At 41.7% G+C, this 26,324-nt stretch overlaps 2 protein-coding genes across 2 annotated transcripts; one reads left to right on the forward strand and one right to left on the reverse strand.

The window, feature by feature from the left end:
- The first annotated feature begins 126 nt into the window (after positions 1-126).
- On the forward strand, positions 127-1,497 carry fkbp14 (FKBP prolyl isomerase 14). The gene is made up of 4 exons (XM_063487362.1): positions 127-452; positions 728-879; positions 970-1,097; positions 1,180-1,497. Exons 1-4 carry the CDS (start codon positions 256-258, stop codon positions 1,336-1,338), a joined length of 636 nt encoding a protein of 211 aa, XP_063343432.1. The 5' UTR covers positions 127-255; the 3' UTR covers positions 1,339-1,497.
- Positions 1,498-3,870: 2,373 nt separating this feature from the next.
- Positions 3,871-25,398, reverse strand: chn2 (chimerin 2). The gene is made up of 13 exons (XM_063486568.1): positions 24,914-25,398; positions 17,922-17,960; positions 16,288-16,343; positions 14,556-14,587; positions 14,206-14,319; positions 13,784-14,054; positions 9,105-9,188; positions 7,973-8,057; positions 6,561-6,734; positions 6,294-6,371; positions 5,953-6,090; positions 5,753-5,858; positions 3,871-5,227 (listed from the first exon to the last, which is right to left on the reverse strand). Exons 1-13 carry the CDS (start codon positions 24,960-24,962, stop codon positions 5,056-5,058), a joined length of 1,398 nt encoding a protein of 465 aa, XP_063342638.1. The 5' UTR covers positions 24,963-25,398; the 3' UTR covers positions 3,871-5,055.
- Positions 25,399-26,324: the final 926 nt, after the last annotated feature.

A 26,324-nucleotide genomic window follows, 5' to 3' on the forward strand; every position in this document is an offset into this window, starting at 1 on the left:
GTGGATTGTAGTGATTGGCACATGGAAGCATCAATGAAAGAAGAGATTCTAAAGAAAGGGCGGGACTTAGGAATGACGCTATCCAATTGCAGATGGAGGAGGGCAGACAGCTCAACAGTGGGTGCATTCGTCGCAGAAGTTGGGTGCCACGTATGGCATTCTTTACATGTCTTTATTTTAAATTCTGTAAAAAGAGAGAGTGAAATTGAAGTTATCTCATCCACTTCTCATGAGTAAGTGCTGTTATCTATAAGTATGATCTTGTTTTCTCTCTGCTCGTTATTGGCATCACTGTTTGTGTTGGTCACTGGGGGAAAGCTGCCCGAGCCCGAAGTGAAAATTGAGGTGATACACAAACCCTTCATGTGTCACCGCAAGTCAAAAAACGGAGACATGCTTCTTGTTCATTACGAGGGATTTCTGGAGAGTAATGGCACCATGTTTCATTCCAGGTAATAAATGTAACAGTGATGCATATATTGCATATATTTTAGTCTCAATCCTTGAGTGTAGCCACTGCTTATTAAAACTGTACGCCGCTGAACATATGCAGCATCTCATATTGCTGCATTTGTGCAGCTGTACAGTCAAACTCAACACTTAGCCACTTATATCCTCACATAGTTGGCTGGCACTCACTTAACCCTCATTCCACTTACATTTGGCATATCAGTCCTCTGTATGGCATCCAGATATTAACTGCATGTCTCTTTTTGACTCCTGATAGCCGCAAACATGGGGATAAAAACCCTGTGTGGCTTACCCTGGGGATCCGAGAGGTGCTCAAGGGTTGGGATAAGGGTCTGCAGAACATGTGCACAGGGGAGCGCAGGAAGCTGACTGTACCTCCATCGCTGGCATATGGCAAGGAAGGAAAAGGTAACACAAACTATGTGCAACACATACAGAAAAAAAAATAACGTTCCACTGTAACATCCCTGTCACTTGGACATTTTTATTGGTTTACAGGAAAAATTCCTGCAAGCAGCACCCTCATTTTTGACATTGAACTCATGGAGATTCGAAATGGTCCCAGGTCACACGAATCTTTCCGGGATATGGATCTAAATGATGACTGGAAGCTCTCCAGACAGGAGGTAGCTAGCTAGCTAGCTTGCGATCTGTCTGTCTATCTGGCTATCTATTTTGTCATTACTATTTTCTCTCCACACCTTTCAGGTAAAAGAGTACTTGAAGAAGGAATTTGAGAAACATGGCTACTCACCCAACGACACACATCATGAAGTTATGGTGGATGACATCTTCAAAAACGAGGATGAAGATAAAGATGGGTTTATATCTGCCAGGGAGTTCACCTACCAGCATGATGAACTGTAAAAGACTGTTTTTTTTTTTTCTCCGTTTTTTAAAATAATATTTTCACACTATTTTGAACTCCGCTGTCATAATTTTTTGACTGAACTTGAAAATATCAGCTCGATATTTTATATTAAAAGGACTTTTTAATTTATATTTCTATTGTACATACACTGAAAATGCCACCACAAATGCATTTAGGTCACTGTTCTGGATTCATTAAACTATTGTTTTGGAAAAAAAAAAAATCTTTGTCAATTTATCTTTACTACGTTTATAATTAATGCCCCAAGAAAGTACATCGTGACATAGCTGGAAGTAGCCATCAGGAGAATGGCACATTCTAGTCATAAAAGCATGATAATGGTCAATAACAATATTTAGGTAGGCTGTGGTGTTTAAGCAAGGCTTTATTGTATTATTAAGAAAACAGCCTGAACTGTTGATGCAAGGTAGCCTATAATGTCTGAATGCCACAGCAAAACAATCAACACTCATCAGACCAGGCAACATTTTTCCAATCTTCTATTGTCCAATTTTTGTGAACCTATGCAAATTATAACCTCAACTTCCCATTTTTAGCTAACAGGAGTGGCACCTGGTGCGGTTTTCTGCTTCTGTAGACCATCTGCTATGAGGTTCAACTTGTTTTGTATTCAGTATTGGATTAATTTTGTATCTTGCACATACCTGGGTTGTAATAAGGGGTTATTCAAATTGTTTCGGGATTTCTATGAGCTCAAAGCAGTCTGTCCATTCACTCTGACTTCTGTCATCAACAAGACATTTTCATCCAGGAAACTGCCACTCACTGAATATTTTTATTTATTTGTTTTTTCAAGAATTCTCTGTGAACCCTAGAGATGGCTGTGCAGGAAAATCTAAGTAAATCAGCAGTTTCTGAAATACTCAGGCCAGGCCATCTAGCGCCAAACCGTGCTGTGTAAGAAGTAACTTAAATCACTTTTCTTCCCCCTTCTGATGCTCAGTTTGAACTTCAGCAGGTCGTGTTGAACGTGTTTAAATTCTACCATGTGACTGGCCAATTAGATGTTTGTGTTAATGAGTGGGTGAACTGGTGTATGTGATGTAGAGGCCCGTGAGTATATGTCTGTATTTTCTTCTGTGTGTTTGTTCAGCAGTCAATAGAGGGCACTCTTGTCCTTCTTTTGTTTTCTTGAACTGCTTGCAACTCTTTAATCTCTCAAAATAACAAAGCCAGCGTTCTCCCTGAGTTTCTATGTTGGCTGGCCAATTACCCAAAAGAGAATGCAGCAGTACAGTCCCATATAGCACTGCTTACTGTCGAGAGATAATCATCAGACAGTTGCAATGCAGTTCGAGCCACTTATAATGATGGATATAAATATTCCATGTGGTGAGGCTAAAATCATTTTATCTCTTCATATTTTTCAGTTCATTTATATTATATTATAAGCTTTCAATAACTATCATGTTATATTAGTGGCATCCACAGTACTGATTTTCTTTCAGTACTGAGGCCTAAAATGTGTTTTAGTGAAAAGATTTTTCTTCAATCCTAAGTATACAACAGCACTTATGAGTGTATATTTAATCATATATACACAACATCTGGCTGAAACAGACAGTAAGTGTGGCCATTGTTACTAAACTGGTTAACTTGACAGTGTGGCCTGGATATGATGGTGGGTATGGAGTATCACAGTATGGAACACGGCATTTGCAGGATATTTAAGCCATATAGGATGTTGAGCAGAAGTGTAGTTTAGGGATGATTCAGCAGGCTGGTAATATTAAGTTGCAATCTGTTATGCAGCAGCCACAAGGGGAACAATGCTTCACAGATCAAAGAAGTCACTAATTATTGTCAGTGCTGTCATTTTGGCTTAGCACTGATCAAATCGGCATATATCTTGTCAGTAAATCTAAGTTTCAACGGCTCCAGAAGTTATCTGATGATACTGTGGAGAAAGCTTTCCAGGATGCATGAATAAAGCGCAAGTAATTTACGCCACAATTTTTTAGATGTTTATAACTAATCGCTTAATAATCTTACAAATAATGACCTAGATAAACTGACTGTTATGGATTAACAATATATTTTTATAGCAATCATTTCCTGCTAAAATGTAGTTCCAGTTAAATAAAATGCTGCCATGAACCAGTGATATGCTCTGAAGCCAGAGAGAATTTAAGCAACCAAACAGGAAGTGAATACTGTGGTGCAACTACGTCTTTTCTCACAAAGAGGACGGCTGGTTTTTTCCCCCCTCACTGCAGAAAAATTCCACCCTGCTGAACACACCTACAGGTAAAAGTGGATCAGTGGGAGGGTTATGTAGCAAGAATTAGGTTAAATGTTAAGACACTGTAGCGTTACTGGTTAACCGAGATTTAAAAAAAAAAAAAAAAAAAAAAAAAAAGAGCTCTTCCAACACTGCGCTTCAGGATATAAGCAATCATCACTAGCAACAGGGCTGGGCCTTCACTCTGCCCGAACCACTTCTACTGCAACTTACTGAAGTGCAGACTATCCCTATAAAACACACAAAACTGCAGCAGCTCACCCCATTTCAAACTCAAGCTTTAAAACCTTTAATAAATCATCATCATTTCATAAATTACATTATCAGCTGTCACAAAAATACAATTTGATAAAATGGATTTGTAGAAAGGATTCAATCGAACCAAGTGTGAAAGAAACACGCCCGGCACAGCTTTAGTATGACAGTTAAGCAAACTGCAACTCAAGCTGCACCGAGCAATGTTACTGGCAATAAAAAAAAGAAGAAGGAGGAAAAAAAATTAAAATACACAGATCATTATTCAAAATATTCCAAATTACAGCATGAAATACTGAAACACTGCAACATGAGCAACCGGCATGTATACAGAGGAGCTGTGCTCATCTGTTGCAGTCTTCAATAGGACATGAATAAATGACCAGTGTTTAATCCACATGTGTATTCCTCACATAACACTGAATACACTGGAAGTCGAAATGGTGCACCCACGCACGTTTGCTTTTTCTGACAGTACTCTTTTTTTCGAGGACCGTTTTTGCATCGACACAAACAAGTCCACAAACAACCGGCCCCGACAGAATATATTATTTGTGACAAAGAACAATGCAGAAACACAAAAATAAACATCTGTACAAAATAAATCTATACACACGTTGCAAAAAAGTGCTTTATGAGCTCCCAATTGTCTCATTTCTTATATTTGTTTGTACACAGAGTCAAAATATCGATCATTGGATGATCTGATTTTATGTACAATGACAGGATCTGCATTGTTTTATCCCATTTTTAAACCAGCATTCTTGCAAACAGTACAACATATGCACACGTCATGTTAGAAACATTAACTTGGCTGATCTGTGAGGCTTAGTTTACACAGGACCAAGCCTTCACAGACTGACAATGTGCCCAGAGCAGATTTCACACAGCACTGTCATTATGACTGAGTCTACACCAGGTAGTGACAGTCTTCAAATTAAACAGAGGAGGGAACTGCACTGTAGGTAGTTAGAAACACAGGATCCTTTCCTAATATCTAAATGATGGTCTTGGCTGAGCGTGGAGACCCGAAACTTACAGTAACAAGACGATGTCAACACTAAAACCGACAAAGTGAAACTGTCATGCGACAATGAATTCAGACTCTTCACTAGAATTAAGGTGGCTTGAATTTCCTCTGATAGAATAAATAGTTGTCCTTCTCTTCTTTTGTAAGGGGCGTACGCCTCGCTCCTTAGAATAATACATCTTCATGCTCTATTATAAGCTGCACCACTAGCTTCTGCTGCCTCATGTCATTCAGGGTTGTCAAGGCGTTCTGCTCCGGCGGCTGCATAAGAGTTGGACCGAAGACAATCCCCAGGTTTTCAGCATTCATTAAGTTGTACTTTTCAAACATAGTCACCCTGTAAAATAAGAAAAAAAAATCAAGTTTGCACAGGGAACAGAATTATGAAGCATCCAGAGGAGTGATGTTTTGACATGTTTTTATTTTGAGCCATGTGTTCATTCAGTGTCTCCAAGCGGGGGCACATGAACCTTGTGGGAGGAGGGGTTCCTGCAGTAGCTAGGAAGCTAGTGGACAGATTAGCTTGACGAAAAAAACAAAAAAACAAACAAACAAAAAAACAATCAGATTGTAGAGTTTGAGAACTGTGGGCTTCTAAGCAAGTCTGAATCTTAGGCAGACACTGTAGTTTTCAACAAATCTTTATAAACTTATGTAAATAGTGCATTTACTGGGGACTATTTTCAGTTGCAAGTTAATACACAGTTTGTTCTGTGGAGCATCTTTACAGCGTACGTAGGATTGACTCAAAACAACCTACAGTGCCCATATTCATGGTTACGAAGAAATCCAGTGTCATCCAATCACAGCTTGTCTTTTTGTCAGTTTTACAATGGCATAACTGATTAGTGGGCGAAGTTACCGCTTGAGGTGAGCCATCAGGTAGCGTAAGGTCTCATAGTGGGCTGGAGGGAGCTGCAGCAAACCTTCGTGAATGGCCTCCAGTCGGGATTCAGCATTTGGAAGTTCTGCATCACATTAGTAAAATGATTAGTATCAGAGCCCTGCAGAGAAGTACTAACACAGTAATGGTGTGGAATAGCAAAAGCGAAGCACTCATACTTGCAGCTTGAATAAATTTGGAGTACAAGTCAAATGTAATGACTGGAATGGGGAGGTCTCTAAAGTAAAGCTTCAAAGCACCAGCAATTATGTTAATGTCTGCATAGGCACTGGCACTGATGTCAGCCTTCTCGCCATCTGTTGACACAAAACAGAAAATATATGACTAAGATGCTGTTTTGTATTTGTTCAAAATACAAAATCATTGCTGTAGGTTTCCTTTGTCATCTCCAAAATAAAATACAGCACTATTTCACGCTCCTCTGCAGCTGAAACGCTTTATTCAAAGTTTCGAACCTCTGAACTAAAACCTAGAGCAAATGAATTCACGGTCAACAAACCTCGATCAAAAGCAAGCCTCACATCCTCAATATGCTCGGAGAAGCCAGACACCCTGTAGAGACCTTCGGATTTCATACCTGCAAGAGAAAATTGGAAGGTTTGTGTCTGTTTCTTTGTCACAAAAACATAAAAATGAATCAAAGAAAATGCAGGCGTCTTTTGTACAAAAAGGGATCAATGGCATTTCTAAACACTACAAACAAGTAAAGGAATACAAATAACTGCGTATTCTACTTTCCTTTACCAATAATAAGTGATGGATCTACCTCTGAGTTCTATTTCTCGAATACACATGTCCACCACCATGGGCCGTGTTGTGTTGTGAGCTTTGACAAGTGTCGTGAGGTCACAGCTAAACACTTTCTTTATCCTGCGCAGGTCCGGCTGGCAGTCGCTGGGAACAAGCTTGGAGCACTGTTTGTGTACATTCAGCCCACAGTCTAGCAGAGCAAAAGTGAGATAAAAAGAGAGAGAGACGATAACACAACCATCATCCCAGGCTTAAGACAGCAGTTTGAAAAGGTTTTCCAGAGTCAGTGATAAACTGCACTGTCAGACAGTGCAGCTGCTGTTAAGCTGTCTCGGTGTACTGCGCCAACGGTAGATATCAGCGGACAAGGCAGCACTGGCGGGGGGGCTCTTGTTGTAGTTTCGGTCACGTGGATTGTGCTGGACAGCTGGCAAAAGCAGAGTGTGTGTAAAAAGTAATGCCTGCTTGTGTGGCAGCACAGCTTGAAATAAAGGTTTTTGAAGGAGTGGTACTCGTAGACCAGGCGGCGTGGGGGTGTGGGGGAGCGTGGCGGATGTTGCTCTGAAATTGTTCATCACAAACTTGTTTGTAACCGCCCAAGCAGCGTTAACGCCGGTCTGCTGATTGGGGTCCTCGTTCTCAGTCAGTGTTGGAGGAGATAAGCAGAGAACTGAGGGACAGAGAGAGAGAGAGACAAAGAAGTCTCTCCTGCTTCCCATAGCACATGAGGTGTCTGATGATACCGGCGCTTGCCTCTGGCTTATCAGCATGGCAAATGTCTAAACAACAAACTCTCTGTTTAGGGAGAGAGCAACCGAGTCCACAAGAGCGCACATCAGCCCCAGGATTGCGTCTGTGCAAGAAAACAACCCCGTGGAGGCCCTGAAAACCCGTAGTTATGCTGCTATATTTGGACAACAGCGACACCGCATTTGGCCTGTGTTTGACCCGAGTTTTATATGTCATAGGTTATCTGTAGCATTTACTGTTGACATAACCTACAGTTGGATATAAATTCTATCAGCATGCTGCACCACACTGAATTAGTTTGGACAGTGGCAGTTATTAAGCAGCTACGGAGTGCTGTGTAATAACATTTATTAGAATTATTTGGTGTGAGTGGTACAAAATATTAGTGAGTGGAGTGCTCAGAAGGAGTGATAACAGTTAAAGCTGTGATTATATAAAGATGTCTGTTCCTCACTGTGTTTAAATGTCTTTTGATGAGTCAGCAACAGGACGATGTCATCTTGTTTGCCACAGATGTAACCGGGAAAATACATAACACCACCACCACCACGCTAAATAACTGAAACATCCGTGACAAGTTGCAGATCTTATAATCCCTCGTGTAATCCGACTTACGCGACAGGATATTTTCAAACAGTCTACCACATGCAACATTTTATGTTGAAGTGCGTAGAGTACCTGAGCAGCGGACTCCCTGTGCAATGAGGCCCCACATGAAGTTAGCACAGTATTCGCACCAGTGCGGCCCTCGAAAGGTATGTACCTGGGAAGACAAACCACATGTTTATACACACACACACACACACACACACACACACACACACACTCAACTGCAAGTCAATGACCAGTTCACACAGGAGACCCCTCCACCTTTGATGCGCTGGATAGTGATTACACTGTGATGCCAAGCCATACTGGATGGAACCCTGCACCAAATGAGCGCATTTGTATACACGAGGCAGATTAAAGGATTTACTACAGCGAGTCTGGCATCTGTCCTGGGCAATCGGATACATGCGAGGAAGCACAGAGGCAAGCCTGAAAGTCAAAATAACAGATGTACGCCTATGGTAAGAACAAGGATAAGGTGGCAAATGGAGTTACAGTGATGTGCACTTGAACACACCTTCATTGTTACTTTGAATAGGTAGGAGTGGATTAATGAGTGCAGAGGGCACATGGCAGGTGGTGAGTGGATAGTTTTTGTTCGGTTTTCAAAGACAAAGCAAACAAAAAGCTGGGGATCACTGTAGCTCACCTCTTAACTGAAACCCAAGACACCACTGCAAAAACTTTAAGGTGCCCAGAGGCAAGTATGTTCAAGTTCTCCTTTGTGTATTAAGAGAGCCATAACTCTTGCACTTGCACACAACTCTCTAACACCTTTTTTTTTTTTTTTTTTTTTTTCCTTTTAGAAAATCAGAAGCTTAAAACAAAAACAGATCTAAGAGCTTTTAAATCAATGCTAATCAATGTGTTCTGTTGTTAATGGGTTGTGGTTTCCATTAGTTCCCCTCAATGCATATGGGTGTCAGCTGCATGTGTTCTCATCAAAACAGCAACACACACACACACACACACACACACACACACACACACACACACACACACACACACACACAGGTCTGTGATCCAAACACATCTGCGAATCTGGAGATGCATCGTGCTAAAGAGTTGCTTAACCAAAGGAAAAACAAAAGTGAGCTACTACAAAATAAATTAATAGTCATTTAGGAGAAATGTTAACAATGTTGTCAGCAGCTGACACTTTGACTTTGACATTCCTTGTGTCTAAGAAGAAATTGCTCACCTTGAAGTTGTGGATCTTTTCATAGGAGCACTGCTTCTCCGGTGTATCTTTCAAGGCACTCCGTCGCACCAGAGGTGAAGAGATCTGAGGACAAGAGGCCAACAGTTTAATAGGCTTCCACAGGAGAGTCCCCTTGCTCCCCAGCTTGACTCCCAGAGCCAAAGCCAGCAGCTCCTGGCGCTTCCTCTCCTGTCTCTTAGCCTTGTGGGTAATCAGCTCGGCTGCTAAACCTCCTATGTTTTCTTCAGCTTCCATGCTTGACTGATCGGGCTCCCAGAGACTCTCCAATTCCTCTGGGGGAAGGCGTGAAGAGGATCCGTGAGTGCTGTGCAGCAGACGCTGTCGGCAACTGTCCAAAGCAGAGGCAGCAGCTACACTCCACTCCCCTGTGACCCAGGAGGGCGACTGATGACAGCCAGCGCAGCCTCGACTCTGCATCTGATCTGAATCCAGTGGCAGCAGTAAGCAAGAGCAGCAGTGGGAAGAGGACTGGTAGTGGGCGGCCTGAGGGCAGGAGTGTGCCTCACACAATGGTCCTCTTTCACACACCCAGAAAGTGGGAGAGAAAGAGAGAGAGAGAGAGAGGAAAAGAGAGAGAGAGCGAGAGAGCAGGGTCCTAGATGGGCAGGGGCTAGAAGGTTGAGAGTGAGGGCAGCCGGGTGCTGTCAGGACCACTTCACACAGCTCAACAGCTCTCTAAAGCAGGATCAATAGTGCAGACGCCCTCTTTATAGCACTGAGCACACTCCCATTAGCACAGTGCCTTCCGGACACACTCCACTTCACTTAACTGCAGATAATACTTCACTGCCAGCAGCTCTCAGTCAGCACTGGGTCCTCTAAACAGGTCACTCGCCTGCTCAGAGACAGACCCAAGATTGTCAGCCTTGTCAGAGCTGAGGCTGTGTTGTCATAACTCAGACAGATCTTGACCTCTAGCTCTGTCTGTCAGCTGGTGGAATTCCCCACACAGCAATCCAAACTAGATCTTCCAGACACCCTGACTGCACTGCCCTGACTACTCCAGTCTGTGACAATCACTTGTGTCAGAAGACCAGCAGAGCTAGACCATTAACTGGTATTCACAGGGATTACTGTAATAATCCTTACACAGGGAATAATCCAGGAGTGCCCAAATCCAGGCAAAATCCCATAGGAAGCTCATTTGCAGGTCTGCAGCAGCGTCTTTTTTGCCAGTGGGGGGTTGTTGCCATGTTCATGCTGAATTTGTCCCTATTAGCTGTGCTCGTTATTAGCCAGTAAACAGCACCACGAGACTTGCTTCCAATTGTCACAATATCTAAAACGAGGTATGGCACACAAACGACACATCACATGACATTCCAAATAAATATCAGCAAGATTTCGTGTCCAGCAGCTCCCATGTTACAAAACAGATCAGTCCATCTATTGGATGACATCATAAAAAAAGTGATTTATTAAGCTACTGCAAAGGTCGGAAAGCCCGTAAGCACTGGATTTGTGATGATAAAGAGCTGGTGCAAAAGCGGAGTGGTGAGGCAGAGAGCAAAAGACCCAAAGGGTAACTGCAAAACTGAGATAAAATGAAGGGGTAGGAAGCTAGGCTGACAGACAGAGAAGCACAAGGGAGGGGGAATGCAGTGGACATGTTGTGTACCAGCTTTTTCCTTTATGTCTCTGATATCTGTTGGGTAAACTAGGCCTTAGCTGTAAGAGGGACAAGACAGGTGAAGAAATTTGTCACTGTGACGAGCATTCTTTCAAAGACCTACGCATACCACACGGTACAATTTAACTCTGCAGCTAAGTCTGTAGAGACAGATGAGGAATAGACCACTCCGTGATATTTTAGCCGCGCAGAGGGGAGAGGAGAGGAGAGGGAGGGAGGGGGAGACAAGGGTTGTGCTCTTTGTCTGCAGGCAGATGGCTTCTTGTCTCTTAAAGAAGAGCTTGGAAGAAAGGACACAAAAGGTGGTCCCACAACAAGCTCTGCTTTCTTTTCAGCAGTTTGGCTCTTTTATTCCCCTCAGGACTTTTGTGAGAATGCAGCTGAGTGAACTCAGTTATGATTGGAGTTGTAGGAAAACAGCACAGTGGACACTGGAACAGTGAGACAAAGGGGACTAAAACAAAACTGCTCTAACAAATGGAAAAATAGGCATACTGTGAAGGACACAGCATTGAAAGATACTGAAAATGGAGGAAACTGTCACTTTTGTCTGGGCTAGGACCACCGAACATGCATCTATCACACTCTGGAAAAGTACCACATAAAAATACTGTTTAAGTAGCGTTTTGACATTTTGCAACTAAAGAGACATAAATAGTTGTTTTTGTTTTTTTTATAGCAGAGCAAACAGATAATTATCCTAAAAAACAAACAAATAAACAAAAAAAAACATGGCGAAACCTTTGAAAATCTTTCTAGGGCACGCACGCAGGGCAGCTTGTTGAGAGCGCCACTGAGATTAAACCAGTGTGGTGAGCATCAGGAGCAATGTAGCTTTAGAGAGGCTTTAGTCACTGAATAAATTCCTGCACATGCAAAGAAACTCAGGAGGGTGATGGCTGACTCAAGTACCCCCTTTCACCTTGTGAGAGGCTTTTAATTACACAAGCATTCACAGTTATGGTATTACATAGGTGTCAACCCGACACCGAGTAAACACGCGTGAATTTTGAGTGTACAGTGAAGCTTCTGTGGCTGTTAAAGGCCTCGGGGTGGAGCTGTGTAATTGGTAAACACAAAGTTTAAAAGCGACCACAGATTCAAGCCATCGGGTCAGGTCTCTGCTTCTCAGACGCGGAATATTTGAGCAGACAGAAGACAGTCTCTCTGTGAGAAGAGACTGGCAGGTGGTTTTCAAACGGTGCCTGACAAAGTCTGCCATTATCACAGCTGTCACCGGCTGAGATACTTGGCAGGAGGAATGCATAGTCAGTTTTTCAAAGACACGCAGATAGCTGAAAATCTGACATTTAGCTAGAGACATGCTCCAGTTTTACTCGCCAAATGGGATGCTTATTACAGAATGCAGTCCACAGTCATTCAAACCTAAAAATCAGGCTGCGGATCGAACACACGAGGGACACTTTTCAATGAAGCGCTGCCTTTCAGGCAGATGCAGGCTTGTCTGCACGTCTTAGAGGAGTTCTCGGTGTAGCCGTATCTGTCAAAGTTTATTTAAAACAGCAATAAGTCAATGGACTACTCGCTGACCAGCAGCCAATGCTTGCATTAATGCTCTCACGTTACAGAAATCGAACTCAAGACTGATGATGTTAACACAGCAATGATGGTCCTCCTGACAGGCTGCCATCTGCCTGTTGCTGAGTGATGAACTAGAAGCTGACATTTTGAAGACAAAATATCCCAGAATAAATCAAAGCTGAGAGACACATTAACGATACAGCTCACGCGCTCACAGCAAAACACCAAGAAATATAAAAATAGTAAATAAATGTAAAAATTAAAGCTTGGCTGTGACTCTGACTGCCATCACCTCTTAAAAAAGGCACAAGAACTAAGTTCAGATTGCCACCTAGTGGAAGGACACTTAAAAGAAAAAAAAAAAAAAAAAAAAAAAAAACCATGAAGAAAGCAGACATTCCTCATCCTGATTAAGAAATCATTTACAGACCTTAATCTGACATCGGCTTGCGAGTGCCAACGAATACAATGTGAAACCTGTCTCACCCAAGATCAACGTGTCTGATATGGATGGCAGGCCGAGCAAAGTCCCAGTCCCCTTGGTCATCATTACCTTTCAGTGAAGGCAATGAAGCATGGCAGCAGTGAACACACCCAGAGGCAGCAAGGATAATGTACGTCTCACTCACAGGACAAAGTGTCCTCTCAGGAATGCTCTCGTGCTACAGGAAATGTACTGGAAATGTTAAGTAGTATGGAACTGGATCAAAACCCCAGTATTTACACAGCGCTGGTGATAAATACCAGCTACTGTAATCTGCAACCCGCTAAATCTTTGCAATAATGCTGGCTTGTTGTGGATGTTTTGAAAGATTATGGGCAGCAAAATAATTTGGATGAAAAAAATAAAAACTGAAAACAGAGCTAGTTTCTGATCAAGTCTGTTTGTTATATACTATTTTTCTTTAGTATTTTATACCATTTGGATGCAGAATTGTGAACAATATAATGGAGAAGTTTTCTTTTGCACCGCTCCCTTCCTGTTGGAATATTACCCAAGCCAAGAGTCAATAATTAGCTTGCTTAGGTCAATCCACAGAAGCAAAATTCAAAGAAAATCTAATTACAGTTACCGCATGTACCACATCCACAAAATGCAAAAATTTGCAGTACAAAACAAAGAAATATTTGGCAGGACCACCCTCAGCACAAATTCCCCCAGTTAAACATTGTTTTTGAAGGTATTTTGTAGAGCTCAGTTCAGCTTTGGGGAACTTCTAAGAAGTTTCTGACTCTTCGTGTATTTCCAGATATTTTGATTAAGGGATGCGGAGCTACACCGTTTGTTGTAGGATTTCTTATTCTTCTTGTCACTTAAGATTCTTTCCGAGTCTGAATGCCCACAGTTTCTGAATGACTCAGAGACCCTGATAGTGTTTTAGGATCAGAATCACACATACACACTTCTATTTACTCTACATGGTATACACTTGTTACAAACTGGATGGCCACAGAGCGCAGTACAACATCCAGTCATAAAACCCACCTTTTCATCTCTTTGGAAGGTGACCCTGCGTGGTTCTGTGCGTCCACGGCTCAGTCTGTGCACCATTTTGTCCTTGAGCAGCGACGTGTAACCAAGATGCTCGTAGATGGGGTTAGTGGTCATTTTGGCGATGTACTCTGCTGCCTTGGTTTCAATGTAAAGAGTGATGAGGGCGTCCGTCACAAGGTCGTGGACCGACTCAAACCGCTTCTCCCCGACAAAGTGCTTCCCATCGTAAAACAACCGGTAGTTGAGGGTCTGGTGTCCAAACCTGGATGGAGAATGAGGATGTAGTCGGTAGATACGTTTTAGAGGTTGAGCAGGTGAGTAAAAGTGATCAAAGTGGAGACTCGGTGAGTGTTGGGATGCTGGTAGACCCGACCTCTGAGGGATTCGGTGCTGCATATTGATGGGTTTGTTACCTTAAGGCCAAGGTATAAGTCCCTGGCTGTCTTTGGCTCTCCCTGATGAGGTAAGCACCCTCTGTTCCCGCCAGCAGCTCATCAGCATAATCTCGAGAGATCACGCCATGAAATCTATTTAAACAAAAACAAAACATATATAAGTCCTCCAATGTGATTTCCTCCTCAGTCATTAAGTTTTACATATTGAACGCTGATCAAAAGACAAACAAAAAGATACATGTCCACACCCACTTATAATCTAACCACCATCGGATACAAGGCAATAACGACAACTGAAAACCATTCGCTGTGCATCACGGGGGAAAAAAACAACATAGAAATGATGAAAGAAATTCAGTTACACTCACTCTCTGCCATAGTACTTGGGTCTGCTCTCCATCTGTAAACCAGAAGAAGAAATATTGGCTGCAGCAATATAACATGAAAGCTCAATCAAATAGCTTTGCAAATTGTTCTTACAGCCTGTGTGAAAGATGAAAGGCCCAACACCACAGTGCAGATTATCTCCATCTGTACCCCCGTGTCTATTCACAGCTACCAAAGCCATAAAGCCAGCTCACACACTGTGGAGATGAATTGGAGGCAAAGCACTAAAACAGCTGGTAATAGATGGCCAGCTGCAAAAATTTATATTGAGCCCGTAAGTGTCTATGTATTACAAGTCTCCCAAGAGATATGGCTAAACCTATTTTTAATCTTGAATGTAAATATAACCACAGATATCGCTATAGTAATCGCCTGCAATAACACAAGAGGGGTTTTTTCATGTCATAGATTTGAGCTTTTATAGCACTGCCAGGGTGAATCAATCTGAAGCAAAGCATAATGAATCATGACTTCTTTTTTCTTCCTCTTTCCTGGCCTTCTTTCTATAATCTTTTATAGATAATAGCTATGACGATATTGGATTTGGTAATATGTCAAACATCATTTTGTAGTGAATTACTGGACAACTACTTATCTCGTAATAGCAGCCCACAGGCTTCTCTTAGCTCATCAAAGTGTGGCAAGACTCAAAATAGGATGAGACACGCATCATTTCTGGACGCTTATACAATAGAAAATTCACAGATCTTTCTGCGAGGGAAGTAAAAAGTAGAGCAACTTGCTCCATGAGCTTTCCTAACATAACTGAAGGGATCGAATCTGCAGTCTCCTTTGAAAGTGCCCCTGATCTTGAATTTCTCTTCTACACTTGTAACACATCTTGATGTTTCTTATAGGATAAAATGTGCTATTGTAGCTGCACTATAGGTGATGGCAGCACTTCAGACGGCCCTTTCATTCACAGGATTGAGAGAACAATCAAACCCTGTGCAAGCTAAGACGACATAGTAATTGATTTGGAAATATCATTAAATTTTGCCTTAAAAAGTCCCTGAAAAAAATGCTCCTAAATAAACTTTAAGGAAAGGAGCGACACTTATTTAATTTTTATTTTTCACTGAGTTTAAATGGTTACACTTTGGGTGCGGGAGGTTCAACAAGCAGCTCCCCACAGGTTACTGAGTGGTCTGGCTCCCAGCTGCCAGACTCGATCACTTGTCAGCAAATGTGTTCCACAGGAAAAACCTGAGCGTGAAAACTGAGCAGTGGTGTACATGTAGCGTGGCAGACTGACTCATGAAGGGAAAGACACTCAGAAATAATAAATTCGAATTTGATGGTGTCGATAACTGTGTCAGTTAGCTCCAGCGCCTGACCATATGGTCAATTGTTATATCGGACATTTGGCAACAATAAACAAACAATGAATACAATCACAGATGGGATTCATGCTTTGCTTGTATTCTGGCTTAGTTTCGCATCAGAATGTTTATTGTTGCTTCGCTGCTGCTGTGCATTTGAAATTTTAAACCATACAAATGCAAGCCTACGTGAATTATCTGAGAAATCAAGCAGTTTCAGAAATTTGGACTTTTTCTTAATTTAAATGCATTGAATTTGTTTATCATTTATCACTGAGGTAAGAAAGCTCACACTGATGTTTGCTATTAATTGTTTTTCACATTTACAGTGACAAAAATATGATTATGATCCTTTCAGCATCTATGCAGTTGTTTACAAAGCTGCACATACCTCCTGAGGACATGTGATCCTCTTTGGTCTTGGGGCTTCCTGCTGTAGCTGGTACACTGTTAGAGAAACATGCATATTGATGAAGGCTCCATGTTTTCCACCAAATATAAGCGTGGTTAATACACAGTTAAGAGGAAGGAAATAAAGTGTGCTGTGCAGCATTTACACAAAGGACAACAGCTATGAGTAAAGCAATATTTCCACTTAATAGGCTGCAGCCTGTGGAAGAAGCTTCTAACCGTTGCTCAGAGAGCAGAAGTAACAGGTACATAAGGAGCCATTAGCTTTTGTGTGCAGTGCTTAGCAGTGAGTGTTTTACAGGGCCATATATCTGAAATCCATTTGTGTGAATTAAGACCTGTTTACCTAATGTGCACTTATAGCTCCATAGATTGCTTTCAACTTTGAAACACAAAGACACTTTTACACACGTGGTGCAAGTGCAAGCCTATTATTAGCATTAGTAGTGAAACGGGGAAAAAAGGGGGGAAAAAATGGAAATGAGAGATTTGTGGCGGGGGATTTAATGAGCACAAACATCTCAGCCGCCTTCCAGAAATAGCACGTTCAATTAGCTGTTAAAAAAAAAAAAAAAAGAAAAAGAAAAAAAAGGAAAAAAAGTGAGCAGCCAAAACAGTGCCGGTCAGGACAGGAGAATCAGAATCAGTAGCTAACCATGATTTTTTATGAGTCTAGAAGTGCACTTTCCCTTTTACCAAAGCAAACTTCACAAAATCGCCAACAAACAAACAAATGAAACAAAAAAAATGTTTCCTGTTTTAATGCTCTCAGTCCCATTGTTTGGCAGCCTTGTGTGTGGATGACGGCTCCACTCCAGTGTCCTCACTACTGGCAAGCAGTGCGAAAGAAAGTGCTGCGTGAGGCTGAGCTAAGTCTTCACCGCAGCAGATTCTCCAAGCAGGGGGAAGGAACTCCTGACTGTGAAATTTCATGTTTTGTCAGGCTGACTTAAGCCAACCAGCAAGATCTGGACATCATCCATTCCCAAGACAGAGAGAATCCAAAAATACCTCAACATAGGACAAGGGGTGTCAGACGGGAGCAGCATTAATGTAAAATTACGCAGACTAGACATTTAATTACAGGGGAAGTTATTTTAAAAAGCTATAAATTGTAATTAGTTAAGCAAAATGTAGGACAGACATTTTCCCAGCAGAGACGATTTCGGCTCAGCTTCAATGAATGCGTTTACCTCTATTCTGAGGAGCCAACCCGTTTCCTCCCACATGGTAAAAACACTGCATAATGAGGTGGGCGTTCTGAGGACCCCGTTTTAAATGAGGCTCTTTTGCAGGTAGAAAATCCTATTTTCCTAGCTGCTGGTAACCTATTTTACTCAGAGATCAGGAATTGGCTGCTTTGCATTTGCGCTTGTGTGAATGAATTCAGTGGGCGAGTGTGTTCTCAGTGTGTGCCTTTAAAGCGTGTGTGCGTGGCCTTTTGGAACCTGCAGTGCATCTAATTTTTTTTATGCTAAACCAAACCTAATTCTTCAAAGGACAGAAAACATTTCTGTGTGAAATGTGGAGCAGGAAAAAAAAAAGTGAAGCACACCAAAGGCAAAGTAGGTGAAGGCACTGCTAATCAGTGTATAAAGTGAATTAATTACTCACAATAAGACTTCCATATGGGTGGCTGATAATCCTCAGGGTCTGCAAAACACAAAAATACAAAAACAGGCTTTTGTCACAAACTCATGATTGTGTTAATAAACTCTCCTGTTTTCTCTCATTACAAAAACTCCACTTCTAGCTTTTTCCCAGTGGGATGAGTGTGCGCCCTTTACCGCTGTTATGTCACTGTTGTTTATCTCTCCGCTATAATTATGCATATGGATTCATGCTGCGCAGCTGCCTCTTGAGACGCACCAGTGAATACAATTCTAATCAGCGTCTGCGCTTCAAGGACAGTCGGTACGCGCTGATGTCCGCTTGCTAAACATTGTGTCGGCACGCACCTGATCTATATTAACAACCACCAAGGTCCCCGACAGCACTACCCATCTGCCCTGCGGTGAGACTACAAACACGCCAATCAAAATTAGCAGAAGTAAATACAATTTGAATCTTGCTACACACAGCAAGACATCCCCGTGGGAAATGTGGTGGCTGAGATATGATTATGTGATTATGGAGCACGATGTTATATTAGCTCAGGAAACGTTTCAGAGAAGGTTGAGTAAATTCTCTGCAGCAAGTCAGCGTTTACTCCTACTGAGAAAAGAAATGACTTGTAATACTCTGAGAAAACGTCACCAAATGAGTTAAAATGTGGCCAAAGGTAAGTCATAAAAAACACGTTGACACCCGTAATCATAAGAATAGCTAATATACATCGTCAGGTAGATTTTCTTTTACTGTACAGCAAAAAGGGAAATCACACTACAGCACTGTAGGCGATACAATATAGTACTGTATATACTTTCAGTTTTCCTGATATAGTCTCCATAAACAGTTTGTTACATTAAAACTTAATATATTTGTGCAAAATCCATTTTTGGAGTGCTTGGTTTTGTTTTTGTTTTTTGCACAGCAACTTGTTACTGTACATATCAGTTTCATGATGTAGAAACTGATTTGTCAATATTAATATCCCTTTGCTGTTTTTGACTGTGTTTGTAGAGCAGTCTGGCAAGATGCCAAACAAATCAACCCTGGTGGCGAGGACTTTTAGGTCGTGTCAAGCTTCAACCTTCAAACTCAAACGTTTGTTTGGTTTTTTTAATTGTGTTACAAGGTTGTAATTACAAAAACCTGAAGATTTTTACGATCTGTTAAATTGCAGTCAGTTAAAACATGCTAATTTGACAACAGTTACAGCTAAAAATCTCACTAAGAGATTTTCTTCCCTTAGAAGAAACAATTAATTGCATGTTTGAAAATTACTGAATATGCTCAACATGCCAGTATGCACACTGTGACACTGACTCAGTCATACAATATCAATCCCGGTGGCCTATAGCTATCACATAGGCAGATTAGACTTTATGCCAAATGCAGAAAATAGCCAGCAATGTCACTCCCAGTGCCAGAGAGAGAGAGAGATTTACCCAACTGTGCCCAGATGATACATGTAAAGCATTCCTTTGTACTCATCAGCAAATCTGCACCACACCCCTCTGGCAAGGAAGGAAAGTAATAAAACACACCTCATATGGGGTTCGGAATCAGATAATGAAAACCAGTGAGCACTTGCTGGATATGGGCACGGAGGTCCAGGCAGCTAAACTGAAAATCATTAGTCATATGAAGTGCATCTGTGTTAAAACTGTTCCACTAACATCTCTATGTTCCTCTTTGATTTTTTTTGTGTCTAACAGCACTTGAAGAGCAGACAGTCAGGGCGCTTCCTTCCTGCTGGTCTCTCTGCGAGCGGCGGCAGCAGGAGTTTGACTGGAGGCTGGTTGCAGCATTTTCAAATAAAATAAAAAGCTCATCATTGCACCTCATCATTACGGCACAGTCACTGTGCAAAGAGCTCTGTTTATTACAGGGCACAAACAAGACAGGTGCACACAATTAACAGCTGAATAAATATGTAAATGACAAAAAGAAAAAGCAAACAAACCCGACCCCGATAAATTTTTGTTGCTGAAGCCCTTCACAGAGCGTCTGCCTTCCAACACTACCAAATAACCTTCGGGCTCTATTTGCCGATGCGCGGCTAAGCTGCCTTGGAAAATGTATTGTTCAACACTGACGCTTTGTCACTGTGTACTGCACTGGCAACAGCCTGAAAGATTTATTCCACTGCAGCTTATTTAAAGAATGTGATTTCATCTGGTGGGCTGCCAAATATTCTCTTTTCAATCTAATTCTTAATAATGACGAATGGCATTTCAGCCTGGAATTCAACAGCAGCTTTGGCTACAAAAGAGGGAGCGCGTAAGTGCTGGTTCAGATGCAAACACTGGCAGACACTTGCCCAAATATACACATATGTGCAAATACCTACCCACCCACTCACACTCACACACACACACACACACACACACACACACACACACACACACACACACGTATACGTATACGCAAGCTCGCACATGCACATAAACACCCAAAGAACATCAAAAAGAATTTCCAAGTGGCTCAGAGTTTGTGTGGCGTCTCTCTGACGATGATCTGGGAGAATTTTAAAATTCTGAAGCAGCCAGAGGGCTCTTCCCCCCCGAAGAAAGAGCTATTAATTGCGTTGCCCTCCATTACTCACCAAGTCAGAAGCATTCAATAAAATAATTACCAGCGGGTGTTTGCTTCGATGACAAAGAGAATTTGCGATGAATAAAGATCAAGCTAAGAGTTTTATCCCCTGAGATACCGTCCGCTCTACTGTCTGTGCAAAATGCAAAAGAAATATTCCGCTTCAGTACCTAAAACAATGACTTGTGTTGATGTATACTGAACGCATGGCTGACAACAGCAACTTTGGAGTATTTTAAGACAGGATTTCTGTGCAGAATCCTCGCTGCTGTTGTCAACAGTGAAGGTGACACAGAAACAACAAATACAAGGAGAAATGAGACCAATACCTGACCATCTGATGGGATGTTTCACAACATGCAATGCAATGCTGCATATCTGGGGGCGTATCTGCAGAGGTAATATGGAGCCAGTAATTTCACTGGAAACTGGGACCAACTGTCACTGTATCGTACGTGCAGATGTCTTTAAATCTGACTTGTGCAGTCCTTTTTACAGCTTATATAGTCAGCTCCCAAAATTTGTGGGACACCACTACGGTGGATTTTAAATCAAGCAATTAACATGTGACTGAAGTGCAGACTTTCAGTTTTAATTCAAGTTTTTTTTTTTTTCCCTTCATTAACTGTTTAAGAATTACAGTCATTTTTTTATTCACAGTCCCCCATTTTTCAGAGGCTCAAGTGAAACTGGAGAAATTAAAACAATTTTAAATATAAGGATTATTTTAATCACTTGAATGAAAATCCTTTGCAGTCATTGATTGCCTGAAGTCTGGAACCAATAGACATCACCAAATGCTATCTTTCCTCCCTTGAGATGCTCCACCAGGCCTTTACTGCATCATCTTCAGTTGCTGCTTGTTTGTGGGTCTTTCTACTTTCAGATTTGTCTTCAGCGATTGAAATGCATGCTCTATCGGGTTGAGATCAGGTGATTGACTAGGTCATTGAAGAATATCCCATTTCTCTACCATAAGAAACTCTACTGCTTTTGCACTATGCTTTGGGTCATTCTCCATTTGCACTGTGAAGATCCGTCAGTTTTGCAGCATTTGTCTGAATCTGAGCAGAGAGTACAGCCCTGTACGCTTCATAATTCATCCTGCTGCTTCTGTTAGAAGTCATATCATCAATAAACACTAGTGACCCACTTCCACTGGCAGCCATACATGCCCATAACCATAACACTCCCTTCACCATGTTTGACAGATGATGTGGTATAGTTTGGATCATGAGCCTTCATATCTTTTTATTACCATCATTATGCTAAAAATTCAGCTTTGTTCTGTTTGTCTAAAGATTTTTTTGTATTGTTCAGGCTCTGTTAGGTGTTTTCTGGCCTCTGAAAATCGGGCACTGTGTATAAAAACGTCCGTAATTCCAAAATAGTTATTCACCGCACTTCAATCACATGCTGATTGTACAGACTAGAAAGATTGTGGGGATTTTTAAGCAAATTATGGACCAACAGTACATGACTGCTCTTAGTTTATTTTTTTTAAACCTTTCAAGGTCTTGTTCTGGCAGGAGGAGTCCTTAATTTCAAGTCATTTGAATATCTTCTACATTTTCAAATACCATCTGATTTTTCCTCATTTTAATCATCTAAAGATGAAGAGAACAGAAATTCTTATTTCTGTTCTCTTCATTATTGCTTTGTGAAGACTATAAATATGCCTATGTATGATCTGAAAAGGCCGTTTCATAAACATAACAAAAGGTGACTGTGAAAAATAATTTTACTGTTGACCACTTGTGGGAAAAAAACACTTTGAAGTTTTAGTTACAGGTTTGAGATTTATCCACACGCATAAGGAGGATTAAGAAACGACACATTCTGGAGAAGATCTCCAAGTGTGCGTACCTCACACAAATACTTGCACACACAAGCATGTCAGTGGGATACATCAGAGCTGCAGCAGGGAGACCATCTGTGTGTTACAGTGATCCAAAACAAGTATCTCAACACAGTCTTAGCTGACCAAATAACATGTGACAGGTAGGAGAGTGTCTCTCTCTCTGTGGAGTGTGTTTGTGTGCTGCTGGCATAGACACCCTTAGGGAAAGCTGGCTGTTAAAAAGAAGTGTAGGCGAGTTTAAACAAGGAAAAATATCATTTGGTAACCTGATTTTGACATTTCTGTCTGCTGTGGAGAATGTGAATGCTAGCGGGACAAACATGCAAGTAAAACATGACACAAATCTCGTCCTGAAAGATTAACAAAAAAATGAGGAAAAATAAAGAAGTAACAGAAATATGTTGAGATATGTTGTAAGAAACATGTAGGATCGCACTTAACAGACAGCCTGTCTGTAATGCATGGCGACATGTCTGCCTCCCTGACCAACTTTATCATTTAAGGCTGGATCTAAAGGCATACTTTCATGCTGTAGCCCTCACAAAACATTTTCAAAGCTTCATTTCCTGAAGCCGTCTGCCAAATGGTGTGCTGCTGGTACAGTTACATGCTTCCATGCCTAACCACGCCAAGAATGTGTAGGAATCTCCCCGATTTAGACAGAAAGCCAGAGGATATGTTTCCAGGGAAAGGATGAGATTGCGACATTTATGTTGCAATCTTACTGCAATAATTTTGGTTGACTTTTGCTATAATCGGCTTAAAAAGAATAGAGGCTATAGCTATTATCTTTCAGCTGTATATTAAAGATTCAGTTCAAAAATGTCTACAACATGCTTTTTGGTGATTTGCATACAATCTAATACCCCATTGTATTGGGTTTTGTAGTTTTTGTAAATATTTTGCAGAAACAAAGAAACAAATCAATCCAGTTACCTCTTTTGTTACTTAAAAAAAAAATAAAAAAAATCTGCCATCAGTTACAATTCGATTGTGCAGATTTACAAATATGATGGATTTAGCCAAATATGCCAAAGCACTTTGTTTGCAGCAAGAACAGACGACCTAATATGGAGCTGGAATTTCACAGAGATTCATGTTTCAGTCATATGCCTCATAGACAAGATTATTCAAATGTTGCATCTGGCTGCCAAAGAGCTCTGCGCGAAAATAATAATACCCTTGCGACAACCACTCCATCCCTGGCAACAGTGCAGCTTGTAACCTCTGATAATTATATTGAGAGCCCAACAGTAATGACAACCCTCCAATGCCACAGAAAGAAGAGACTTTCCTCTTAAAGCAGCAGCGGTCAAACAGTAAATCCACTTCTTTCTGAAACGCACACATGAGATAATGCTTTGTGAAGCCTGTGGTCACCGCGGGCTATATCAGCTTGACTGTCTGTCCCTCCCACTGGGCAGTACCTTGGGAAATGTGACGCTGCTGTGTGGTCAGGATGCAGAGACAGTGAGAAAGTAAAACAAACACTTTATGGAATGTCCTCGTCCTGCCATAAATTAAATGAAAATCCACCAAAGCAATGCTGAATTTGACTTTTTGCTGCAGCTTTTTTTTCCCCTCTTTTTTGCACATTTTCTTGATGTGATTTTATAGTCCAAACATAAACCACGCGTGCGAAGGCTCAGTGTTACAAACAGCCTCATCCCTCTGTCATACACACTCGCCCCTGGTTGTTTGGTGGGGCTTCCACATCAAGCAGTGCTGCGATAGTGGAGGTTGTACTTTATACTCTGGCAAATACGAGCTACTCCTTATCAACACACAACGGGCTATGCGCAGAGAAAGCATTCTGCTGCTCCCACTGTATGTTCAGGGTTTATTTGAACAGCTGCTGACAAACATTCTGCTTTTCCTTCTGTGAAAAGCAAAGCACACAAAAATGACAAATAATATGCGCTAATCACTGAGCTATACCATTGTTTATGCAAAGGGGATTTGGCTGGAGTTTTCTGCAAACTGAAGCAGTCTGAGCTGTATTATAATCACTCAAATGGAGCATATTAGATTAAAAAAATATCAGAAAACACCTCAGCCTGGTTGCTGTTGCATTTTTGGAAAATGGTAGACTAAGGAGGCCAAAGATAATCACAGAAGACAGCCAAGTGGAAAGTCAATAGTGGAATTGTGGAAATGATTGGCAACGTTAAGGACAACATCCAAAACCAAGCGTCACACTGACTGCATCTCACGACCTTATAATCCTTGTGCACACGAAGGGCTTTCCTTTCACCCCAGTACATCCACAGCTGCATCCACTTAGAGGGTTTTTTTTTCTATATTATCACAGCTGCCACCTCGAGATAGTTTAATGAAAGGCATCTGTGAGACAGATTGATAGAGATGAAGATAATGCGTGGGTTTACTATGTTGGTTGTATACAAGCCAACAGGAGAGAAAAGTTTGATTCAAGCCAAACGAAAGCATTAGAAACTTATCAAGAGGAAATGCCATCCTATTATTATTTCTATTATTTAGTGCAAAGCTTCTGTGTCTGTTCGTTTGGGGGAATTTGAACTCTTACCAGAGGATAAAGATGAACCTGAGAGGCTTGAGTTGCTGGATGCTGCCATCCCAATCACTTTCACGACTCGGTTAGTCCTGTTTGGCCAAGGTAGGCTCACAGCAGCTCGTCCCTGGCGGTGCCTCCATTTCCCTCACGCCCCAGTGTGCTTCACCTTTGACGCCTGACTGGTAATCATTTCATGTCTTGTTTGATCCCGAGCCCACCAACACCACCCCCGTCCGTCCGTTTGAATCTGCTGATCCTTTCCTTCGCCTCGCTGTGCGCCTCGGCGAGGAGTTCACGCTGCCGCATACACCGTGGGTGCCGTGGATTCAAAAATAAATGGGGAAAAAAAATGACTACACGAACATGCTCCGTGTGTCGGTTTCGTCAAAGCGTTTCCTCCCCACACTGGACCGAACCTGTAGGTGCAAAGTGTCGTGCCATGCAGAGCACAGCCACGGCGTCCATGTGCCACTTTAAGGATCGCAATAAACACACCACACCGCAGCCTAGACGCGCCTTCTTAAAGTGAAAGTTTTGTGGAGCAGGGTTTTCCAGATGTAAGCAGTCCTGACAGGCAAAAACAAGCCCAAAACAGCAGAGCTCAGCTCCGCTTGCAGAATGTCAAACAGACGGAACTTTCTTCCTCAAACCACACTCGTTTGATTCATGAAAAGGCCCAAATGGGCAAATTGTACTATTCCAGAGCTGGCAGTGCTTATTTTCATTTTTGATGAAACAGCTGTGGCGAGCCCGGTGTCTGTGCGCCATCTGGTGGTGCAAAAAATATAGATCGCTCGAAGAAATTAACGTTTTTATCAGTTAAAAAAGGAGCAATGGAGAAAAAAAAATCAACTGGCTTACATTTTTGTATTATTTTGACAGCTTCTGCACATCCACCAGTGATATGCTCATGACTTCACCCTGACCCCTGCCAAACAGCTGGGTGTGTGCAGTGTAGCTGCACCTGCAGACAGGATTATGTACTGTAAGCAAAACAGTAAATAAAATAAAAATACACTGGAAATTGATAGAAAAGCAATGACGTTACAACTGCCTCAGAAAAAATCTCACCATCAGCTCTTTCCAAAAACTTTTGCAAGCAGCTCCTTGTACCTGTTCACCTGTGTTCACATTTTTCTTCCCAGCTGTGCTGCTTCTTTACTTCTTTTTTTCACTGCATCGGAGGCAGAAGGATCAGTCATTCACACACACAGACACACACACAAAAGAGATTTCCATCATTGTTTCAGAGTTGTGTGTTTGAATTCTTGTCCTTGGCACGATGCATGCCAGGCTCACTGTCACGTGCCATTGCTTGAATAACAGAGACCAGCCATCACTGATTTTATTAATAATAGTTTTCCCCTTCATAGTGGGAAACAGGACAATAATAACACAACCATCAATCAGTGTTAAAGACTGA

This window comes from Pelmatolapia mariae, linkage group LG10_11 (assembly GCF_036321145.2).
Source record: "Pelmatolapia mariae isolate MD_Pm_ZW linkage group LG10_11, Pm_UMD_F_2, whole genome shotgun sequence".
NCBI classification, from domain to species: domain Eukaryota; kingdom Metazoa; phylum Chordata; class Actinopteri; order Cichliformes; family Cichlidae; genus Pelmatolapia; species Pelmatolapia mariae.